This window comes from Panthera pardus, unplaced genomic scaffold (genome assembly GCF_024362965.1).
Source record: "Panthera pardus isolate Hobbes unplaced genomic scaffold, ASM2436296v1 HiC_scaffold_8, whole genome shotgun sequence".
NCBI lineage: Eukaryota > Metazoa > Chordata > Mammalia > Carnivora > Felidae > Panthera > Panthera pardus.
In genome coordinates this window covers 12,001,065-12,011,346 of record NW_026527013.1, presented here as the reverse complement: position 1 = coordinate 12,011,346, position 10,282 = coordinate 12,001,065, and the positions used below count along the sequence as shown (strand labels likewise).

Below are 10,282 nucleotides of genomic sequence, written 5' to 3'. Positions count from 1 at the left end.
AGGCCAGTTGGTGGTGAAGAAATATGATAGCATGGCTGGGGATAATGAGGTCTGTCTCCATAGAGCTTTTGTAAGGATTCATGTATGTGAAAAGACACACATTGATAGATTATGGATACATGCTGGGTATTTGTTTTTCTCCAATTTGTTTGACCCTGTCTTCCATAGTCTGTAGTAATTGTCACCTCATTGCTCTTGACCCCATGTGATGAACTCCTTCCTATATTCTGTCTATGTTGTGTTCTCTACCCTTGGGCTGTTGGGGAGCATCACATGGATGTCTGGGCACTGATGCCCATGGTTCTTATTGAATGCACATGCAGGAAAGGAATTTCTCCTTCACCAACATAAGGATAAACAAAAATAGGAAAAACCAGTGCTGCCAGAATTGGGGCTTTTCTAAGCAGGAACTGTGTCCAGTATTGTATATATTATCTTTTAATTATAACAAATGCACAAAATAAGATTAACTATTTGTCTCTAAGGGAATGGTTGAACGTTAATGGTTCTTCACTGTCTTTGGAAGGAATAGATCCTAAGGAGGTTACTATGTTGATCTGAGTAGAGTGAAGAATATCAGAATCCGAAGTGAAGTGAGAGAGGGAGGGAGGGGTAGAGAGTGGGTGGAGGAAAGGGTTCAGTGTTTGGGTAATAACGTAAACTGTGTTTACAGGAAGTTGCTTTCTGACAGCTTATGGAAAGTCTTCTTCCTTTTTCCCCATATTACTTTCCATAAACATCAAGTTCTCATTGCTGTGGTTACTTGAATATATCTGGGGTATTTGTTGGAAGGCATAGTGCTATCTGAAGATAGAACAAAGAGAGGTCAAGGGTGTAGGTACCCCTTTATGCAGAAAAGAATTGTTGGTAGAAGTCACACAACACGTGAAGGAAGGGGTCACATGCAACTTTAGGTCTGTCTGACTCCCATGCTGGGGTTGGGAAACCATATGTCTGAGCATCTGGGGGAGGGGGGGGTTTCCATTGGTGTAAATTCTTAGTTAAATTGTGGTCAGATATTTGAGTTGCAGTCAGAAGATGTTTTACAATAATAAACCTAAGGATGTCTGTCACATATGAGGGCCTGTTGTTTGCCAAAGGCTGTGGGAAGGGTTTCCTATGCATTCACTCTTCTAAGCCTCAAAATAAATTACCCTTTCTCCACATTTAGATATGACCCACATATATCACTAATAACATTTTTGAAATGCAGAAAATGCAAATGTGATAGATAATCTGTCCCAGGCCACAGCGCCATGAAGGCAGGGAGCAGGAATCGAATACAATGTGCATGTGTGTGCAATTGGTGAACAGGAGCCCCCCTCTCTCAGGTGTCTACAGAGAGAAGTGAGGTCATGACTAGGAGGAGAAGGCTGTCATTAAAAGGGAGAGACCCATTTCAGGGAAGGAGGGCAGGTGCAGCCCTAGGCACACACCCCTTTCACACAGCCAGAGGGAAACACGGACTCCAGAGGAGTTCATGAGACACTTGTCTCATGAACACTGACAACGAGTGCTTGGCAAAACCGGCTATGGCAGTTTTGGGGTTTCATTCATTATTTTGCTCATTATCGGTGTTACTGACGGATGCCCCCACCATTCCTAAGATGTGCTTCTCCAGAGCCTGTGGCTGCGTTCCCTTACCCAGCAAGAGGGAGTGTGCAGATGAGATGCAGTTAAGATCTGAGACAGGGGGATTACCCTCATCACCCAGATGGGCTGCTATAATTGCAAGTGCCCTTAGACAAGGGGGCAGGAGGGGCCAGAGACAGGGAGCAGCAGGGGATGTGACACCGGAAGGAGGAATCGGAGTAGCTGAGGCAGGAACCACGAGCCAGGGGATGCGTGGTGCCCTCGAAGCTGGGAAAGCAGGAGACACATCCCTCCCCGGATCCCCTGAAGGATGCAGCCCTGCTCACATCTGGACTCACACCTGGTGACCCTGATTCGATTCTGGCCTCCAGCATAGAAGAGGATAGATGTGTGTGGTTTCAGGGCACAAGGTTTATATGCTTTGATACAGCAGCCCCAGAAACTGACTCGTGAAATGGCATCTTGACATTAAAAGTTATTGGGTTTCACTTTACAATTAGTTTCAAGCCAGATTCTTAGGCCATTCTTCTTTGTGGAGAAGACCTGGGGCGTTGAGATGGCTCTCGAGAAGTGCTGAGTGTCCTTGGAATTCGGTCAACAAAGGTGAAGGAGTCCCGGGAGCCCAGCTGCAGGGTTTGCTCGTTGGGGTGTGTTTTGAGGACTCACCTGACCGTGTAGCTGCAGGGGCCCCAGCACAGGGCCTGGGGTGCCGTGTGCCCTCAACCAACACTATCGGAGCAGGCGCTGGAGGACAGGAGGAACGGTCTCCGTGCTCGACGTGGACCGTGTGACTCAGGAGGGATGCTCACCCTCCTGTGTATTGGGGCCCCTGCGTTATAATTTTAATTACTGGTGTTTTAAGACTTAATTCTGTCACATTATTTAATACTTGAGCTATATATATATATATATATATATATATATATATACACACATAGCTCAAGTGTATATACTATGTATTCTATATACATTCATGTACGTACATGTATATATATACAAAAGTTAATATATACTTATATATGTTTATTTATCCTGTACAAATACACACAAACACACATATGCTCCTATCATTACACCAACACAAAATGAAAGAAAAAGAGAAAAACATCAAACGCTGTCAGGTCATAAAGGAAATACAGGTACATTCCCAAGTACCAAAACCCAAAGCCCCAAATATCTGATCATTTGGCAATACTACTGGACTTTAATAAGAAAAGTGCCCCTCAAAATTCCCATGTATTTAGAATGTAAATATTGGGTGAACCATTTGACAATGCTAAAGTAACATATTAGTCATTAATCATCTGGCTAAAAGGGAAATTAAGAGATACTTAGAAGTGAATGATAATGCAAACTTGAAATAACAACTACATGAAATGGATTGTGTCCTGGAATAGAAATAGGATATTAGTGGAGAGTCGAAAGAATTCTAGTAAGAGCTGTTGTTTGCTATACAGTGTTATATACCAGTGTTCATGCCCTAGGTCTCAACATTGTCCTGGTTCTGGAAGATCCTGGCATTCAAAGGGGTTGGTGGGGGGAGGATGAGAGTTTTCTGTATGCTTTTTGCAGCTTTCTCATAAGTTTAAAATTAGTTAATAATAAAACATTACAAAAGAAGGTATCATTCAAAGTTGCACAAAACCTGACAACAGTCTAGGAATTACTTTAAACAAGTACACACAGGAGCTTCATGGAGAACTATGAGACCTCTAACAGACAGGAAACATGACAGATGACCTAACAAAACGGATGAAAGCAAAAGACAATATCAGAAAGATGTTCCTTCTTCCCCAAATTTAATCTATACATTCAATGTAATCCTCTCAAAAACATCCAGTTGGACTCTTGAGAAAGAGGATAAACATATTGCAAAATGTTTGTCAAAAATAAGGGCCCATGAATAACTGAGTCCATCTGGAAATGAAGAATGACAGGAGGTAGGGGGAGACTGCACTCTGTATACACGCGACGGCATCTTGGAAACAAAGCAGTGTGGGATCAGTGCAAGGACAGACAGTGACCAGTGGTTCTGGAATCAGAGCTCGGAGACAGAGCCATTCACGTATGGTTAAGGTCACACCACAAATCATTTGGAAAAAAGGCGAATTGTTTAGGGGATGTTATTGAGGAAAGTATCTCTCTCTCCAAACAAAAACCACAACTAGACTCCCAATACCCCACCAAAAAGAGAATCAAGATAGATTGAAAACGTAATTGTGAAAGATAAAAACATAGCTAATGACAGCAAGTGTAATAGGATCTTTGTGCTCCAAGAATAGGAAACACATTCCTCAAAAAGAAAAAAGAGCACAAACCTTCAGTGAAAAAGATCAATTCTTTTACATCGAAATTCTGAATCCTTTTAACAAAGAGCATCATGGATAAAGGTTACAGATGACAGAGAACAGAGAGCTACTTGCTGTATAAGTTCCTGAGCTCTGCCGTTCAGCCTACAAGCTAGAGTTAACAACATGATAGTGCACAGTTAAACACTTGTTAAGAACATAGACTCCAATATTGTATTCTCATCATCAAACTCGCTAAGAGACGAGATCTTATTTATCCCCAACACTAAAACAGACATGATGATCATGTGACCCGATAGACATGCTAGCTATTAGCTCAATGGCGATCGCATTATAATGAATAAACATACCAACTCAACACACGGTACACCTTAAATTCACACAAGTTTATTTGTCAACTATATTTCAATAAAAAAGAACTCGTTAAGAGGGTAGATGTCCTTTTAAGTTACTAACACACACACACACACACACACACACACAGAAGGGGACATGAGGAATCTTTGGAGGCAGTAGATAACATTTATTACCTTGGTTGTGCGGATGGTATCACAATTGTAGGCGTATGTCCAAAGTCATCAAAATGTACCCATTAAATATATGCAGCTCTTTGTATATTATGTATACCTCGATCAAGCTGAAAAAAACCCATTGACAAGAGAGTAATATCTAGAATCTACAGTGAGAAAAAAGAGAAATGAGGAAACCAATGAGAAAAAGGACAGGCATCATGATAGAAAGTGGGCAAGAGGGGGGCACAGGTGATCTGCAGCTGAGGAAATGCACTAGGCCAGCAGCAAACAAGGACATGAGCGGCTCATTAGCAAGGAGAGGAATTCGGTTACAACAGCAACACTCAGGACGCCTGGGTGGCTCAGTAGGGTAAGCGTCTTTGTCTTGGTTTCAGCTCAGGTTGTGATCTCATGGTCCGTGAGTTCGAGCCCCGCATTGGGCTCTGCTCTGATGGTGTGGAGGCTGTTTGGGATTCTCTGCCCCTCCCCTGCTCATGCTCTCTCTCTCTGTCTGTCTGTCTCTCAATAAATGAATAAACATTAAAAAAATAATAAAACAGCATCAATCTGTGAACACAGTGGGTACAGGCTCCCCATCTGCTTGCTGGAGTGGCAAGACTTAGAAATCTGGATCCGCCCTGTGTTGGCCCAGATGTCAGATGAGTAGACTGAAGACATCCTCACTTGGTGGTTCACGGCCAGATTAAGGGGACACTTACCCAAGGTCCCACAAACACTTCTAGATCTCCATCTGAAACACAGCTCAGCGAGGGGACGTGGTCAAGCCATTCATGGCAGCCTTGTCTGTGATGGCAGACAGTCAGGGGCAGTCAGAGACACCCCCACCCTCACCTGGGGGCAGGGCCAAGTAACATGTGGTGGGAGTGAGCCACGAAGCTCTACACGGCATATAGAAAAAACAAACCTGACAGCCACAGAGCACAGGGGATGGCTCTGAAGCCACAGCTCTGGTGAAAAATTAGAAAAGAGGTACACACAGGTATGCGTATTTATATCTGCATCACTGACACATGCATCTCGATGATACATACTAATATATCCATGATACACAATCTGTCATTTACATATATCACTGAGATTTGATGACAAGGCTTCAAATACTTACCCTGGTACCCTGGGGCAGGGCTCACCCCCATATCACAGCAGTGCTTCTGCCCCCTCACCCAGCCCCCAGAAGGTTGTCACCAAGTGTTATCTCAGAGCCAAGTCAGCCAATGCTTGGAGGACCCAGGACCCCACCTGGAAAGTGGATGATTGGGTTGGGTGTCGGGATGGGGTCTCTCTCTCAGGCAGGAAAGAAGCATTTGGGGGCAGCAGGGGCCTGGGTGGCAATCCCGGGGCACCAGACTCAGCTCCTCCTGGACCTCATCCCTCAGCCACCATCTCTGGCCCCCACTGCCGGCCTCTTTGTGCCGTGGTCTAGCCCTGGCTCTGGCCTCACGCCCCGTCTGCTGGTGCACTGTGCCCGCTGACCTCCCCTCTCGACTCCACCCTCCTCTGGCTGCCAGACTCCACCCCCTGACACAGACACACCTTGTGGAGTCATGCCAACCCGGGGTCCAGGGCAATCTCTGTTCTGCAGGCGAGTGCCCCCTACCCACCTCCTATCCCCACCCCCTTGGGGAGCCCACCCCTTCCTCTCTCTCACAATGTCTGCCTTGGATGCCCTGGTTGCTGCTGCACTGGGGCCAGAAGTGAGCGGGGCAAGAGTGTTACCTCTGAGGGCACCCTCCCTTGAGGCAGATCCCGGGGACCTGGCCCCAGAGCACTGGAAGCTGGATGCGAACTCCTCCATGTCCAAAGAAGGTGGCTGAGGCCCTGGGAATGCCCTTCCTTTCTCTCTCTCCTTCCTCCCTCCTTCCCTCCCTCCCTCCCACTCCCTCTCCTCTTCCCCTCTAGTCATTCCTCCCTTCTCTCATCCACTCTACTTCCTTCATCCATTCATCACATCCGCTCTGATCTCCAGCTAAGGGACCCACTCTGAATCTCGGGACCTGAAAATAACACTGATGTAACCTGGCACTAAAAAAGCCCTCAGTGTGGGGACAGGAAGAGCTGGATGCAGGCATATCACATTTTATAAAATGGAACAACACAATTATGACATACTATAATATGTAATATACTGTGGTTGCACCAGAACAATATTTATTCAGTAAGTTGAGTGTTGTAGTCAAATAACAAATATTTAATAAACTTGTACTATGTGCCAAATGGGCTTTTCCTTTTGATACTGATTTCAAAGCTTTTTGTTCGGTTTTAAAAATCAGTGCCTCAAAGGAAAGGCATTATAATTTGTGAACTAAATTATACATCTTGCATTTAATTAGCTTAGTAGCTGAAAGACTACTGTTCCAGGACCAAGGGAAAATGTCATATATGTGATGAGATGGTACATTAAAAAAATAGCAAGAAGTTATTCAAAACATGAATTTAAAACATACACTAACATTATTACATGTTATATGTGTTATATATGTTATATACACCTACGTACATATACACATCTGTATGTATACACATCCATCCTAGTGGTTCTGTTTCTCTGGGGAATCCTGAATAATACAAAAAAAAAAAAAACCTTAAAAAAGAAAAACAGGCCTGGTAAAAGTGTCACCTTTCTGTCTAAAGAGATGAGTTTGAGATCTACCAATCAATTCCTGGTGGTTTCCCCTTTGTGTAAGTATTTAATCTGCCATTTCATTCCCTGCAACTCAGCTGATTTTGTAATGAAACCCCAAAACATTTAATGCCAGGATACCATTTCAGGAGTCAGTTTCTGGGGCTGCTGTAACAAAGCATATAAATCTTCTGCCCTGAAACTACAACACCCTCCTCCTCATCTGAACACCCTCTCTTGATGGGTCAGGGAACACAGCCGCAGACTCTGGAGAAGCACATCTTAGGAATGGTGGGGGCATCCGTCAGGAACACCGATAATGAGAAAAATAATGAATGGAACCCCAAAACTGCTGTAGCCAGTTTTGCCAAGCTCTCGTGGTCAGTGTTCATGAGACAAAGTGTCTCATGAACTCCTCTGGAGTCCGTGTTTCCCTCTGGCTGTGTGAAAGGGGTGTGTGCCTAGGGCTGCACCTGCCCTCCTTCCCTGAAAGGGGTCTCTTTCTTCTAATGACAGCCTTCGCCTCCCAGTCACGACCTCACTTCTCTTTGTAGACACCTGAGAGAGGCGGGTTCCTGTTCACCAATTGCACACACATGCACATTGTAATCGATTCCTGCTTCCCGCCTTCACGGTGCTGTGGCCCAGGACAAATTATCTATCACATTTGCATTTTATGCATTTCAAAAATGTGAATAGTAATAGATGTGGGTCATATCTAAATGCAGAGAAAGAATAATTTATTTTGAGACTTAGAAGAGTAAATGCATAGGAAACCCTTCCCACAGCATTTGGCAGACAGCAGGCATTCATATGTGACAGCCATCATAGGTTTATTATTATAAAACACCTTCTGCCTGCCACTCCAATATCTGGCCACAGCTTTGAGTAAGAATTTATACCAATGGAAGACCCCCTCCTGGGTGCTCAGACACATGGTTTCCCAAACCCTTGGCATAAAGGGGGTGCTCACACCCTTGACCTCTCTTTGTCCCATCCTGAGATAGCACTGTGCCCTCTAGCACATCCCACAGATAGATTCAAGTAAACACAGGAATAAGAAATTTATGTTTTATTGCAAGTAATATGGGAAAAAATGGAAAAATATTTCCTTAAGATGTCAGAGAGCAACACCTTTTTAACAATCTGTATGTTCTTCAAGCACTGAATCTTCTCCGCTTTCTCTCTCTGTCACTCTGGCTCTCAAACTCTCTTTCTCCACTTTGCATTCTGACATCCTTCACTCAACTCATCTCAACATTAGGAATCATTTAGGGTCTATCACCTCCAAAGAAGGTGGGAACTATAAACATGGAACCATCTCCTTAGAATAAAATAGTGAATGCTCTTTTGTGCATTTGCTATAATTAAAAGATAGTACTTACACAACACTGGACACAGTGCCTGATAACTAAAACCCCAGTGCTGGTGGCACTTATTATTATGCTTACTTTTGTTTATTCCTATGGTGAGGGAAGTTTGAGAAAGTCCTCCCTTGCTTGTCTATTCGAGAAGAACCCTGTGCATCAGTGCCAAGACACATCCGTGTGATGCTCTCCACTGGCCCATAGAGAGCTAACACATTCTTAGACAGAGGTAATGGGAAGGAGTTCATTGCATGGTATCAAGAAGAAGAGATATTGATCACTAGGGTCTATGCACGAGGGAGGTAAAAAAAAATTGGGAAAAACTAATACCTATCCTGCTCCAAAACCCTATGCATCCAACAATACCTAACAAGTATTTCCATATACTGAATTCCTACAACTGTCCCCTGGAGACAATCATTATTCCCAGCCCTTCAATCACATTCCTCACCACCCAACTGGCCATCAGGAGCTTAGAGGAATGAGTTTTCTCTGGATGCTTTTCTTTATAGCGTTCTTGAGCTCCTTATTCCTGAGGCTGAAAATGATTGGGCTGAGAAAGGGGGTGAAGACTGTATAGGTGGTGGCCATCAGGGTGTTACTGTCCATAGAATGGGGGCCCTTGGGCTTGAGGTAGATAATGGAGGCAAAGCCGTAGTGCACAATGACCACAGTGAGGTGGGACACACATGTGGAGAAAGTCTTGTGCCTGCCTTCAGCAGAGGGGATCCGCAATATGGCGGCCACGATGAAGACATAGGAGAGGACGATGAGGAATAAACAGCCCATCAGAGCTGAGACACACACCAGGATCACAGCCAAGGTGACAGAGGAATTCTCATTCCCACAGGCCAACTTTAGAAGGGAAAACACATGGCAGAAAAAATGGCGGATCATGTTAGATCCACAGAAGGTGAGGTGAAAAACTATCAGGGTCACCATCATCCCCATGACTGAGCCACCAGCCCAGGTCCAGGACACAAGGCGGGCACAGCCACGGTTGCTCATGAGCACATGGTAGCGCAGGGGGTGGCAGATGGCCACGTAGCGGTCGTAGCCCATGATCATGAGCAGGAAGGAGTGGGTGAAGCCGAATGTGAAGGAGAAAAACATCTGGGTGGCACAGGCCGCCCAGGTAATGGTGTGGTGGGTGGAGAGCATGTCAACCAGCATGCGAGGGGTGATGGCAACGGTGAACAGAATCTCGGAGGTAGACAGGGCGCACAGGAAGAGGTACATGGGCGTGTGCAGGCTGCGCTCGCTCCAGACTGTGGTCATGATGAGCAGGTTCCCCAGCAGCGTGAACAGGTACATGAGCAGGTACAGCAGGAAGAAGGCGGGCAGGAGATGCTGTGGGAAGGTGGAGAAGCCCACGAGGATGAACTCAGTCATCATGCTATAGTTCTGACCAGCCATGGGTGCTGCATCTGGTGAGATCAGAAAGGGAATGAAGGTTCGTAATTTATCCCATGAATAACAAGGTTGATTCAGCATCAGAAAACCTATCATGTGATCAGTCACAGGAATAAACTAAAATAAATATCATATAATTATATGAATTCAAGCTGCAATCCTGGATTGCTAAAGTTCCATTACTATTTATGGTTTAAAAATTAATACATAATTGTCATAAAGTATTGCACCATTTTAGATATACAGCATAATGGTGATAGATGTATATACCTTAAAAATCTTTTTAAAAGCTTCTTCTCAACATGAAGTCAACGGGGACTTTCTTAGCTTACTGGGAATATACAGCACAAAACTAGCAAATAGTACACGAAGTGGGAGAAATAGATGTATTATTTTAGCATCAGGAAGAAGCCAAGGTTACTCACTGCCTCTGCTGTTCATTAGATG

The 10,282-nt window shown here is 44.6% G+C and overlaps 1 protein-coding gene across 1 annotated transcript; it reads right to left on the bottom strand.

Annotated features, from left to right (window-relative positions):
- Window positions 1–8,887: 8,887 nt before the first annotated feature.
- Window positions 8,888–9,838, bottom strand: LOC109247986 (olfactory receptor 10H4-like). The gene has a single exon (XM_019417255.1). The coding sequence runs from the start codon at window positions 9,836–9,838 to the stop codon at window positions 8,888–8,890; it is 951 nt and encodes a 316-aa protein (XP_019272800.1).
- Between the last annotated feature and the right edge of the window lie 444 nt (window positions 9,839–10,282).

Coding starts and splice junctions, on each gene's coding strand:
- LOC109247986 (XM_019417255.1), bottom strand. CDS start 9,838: ATGGCTGGTCAGAACTATAGCATGATGACTGAGTTCATCCTCGTGGGC.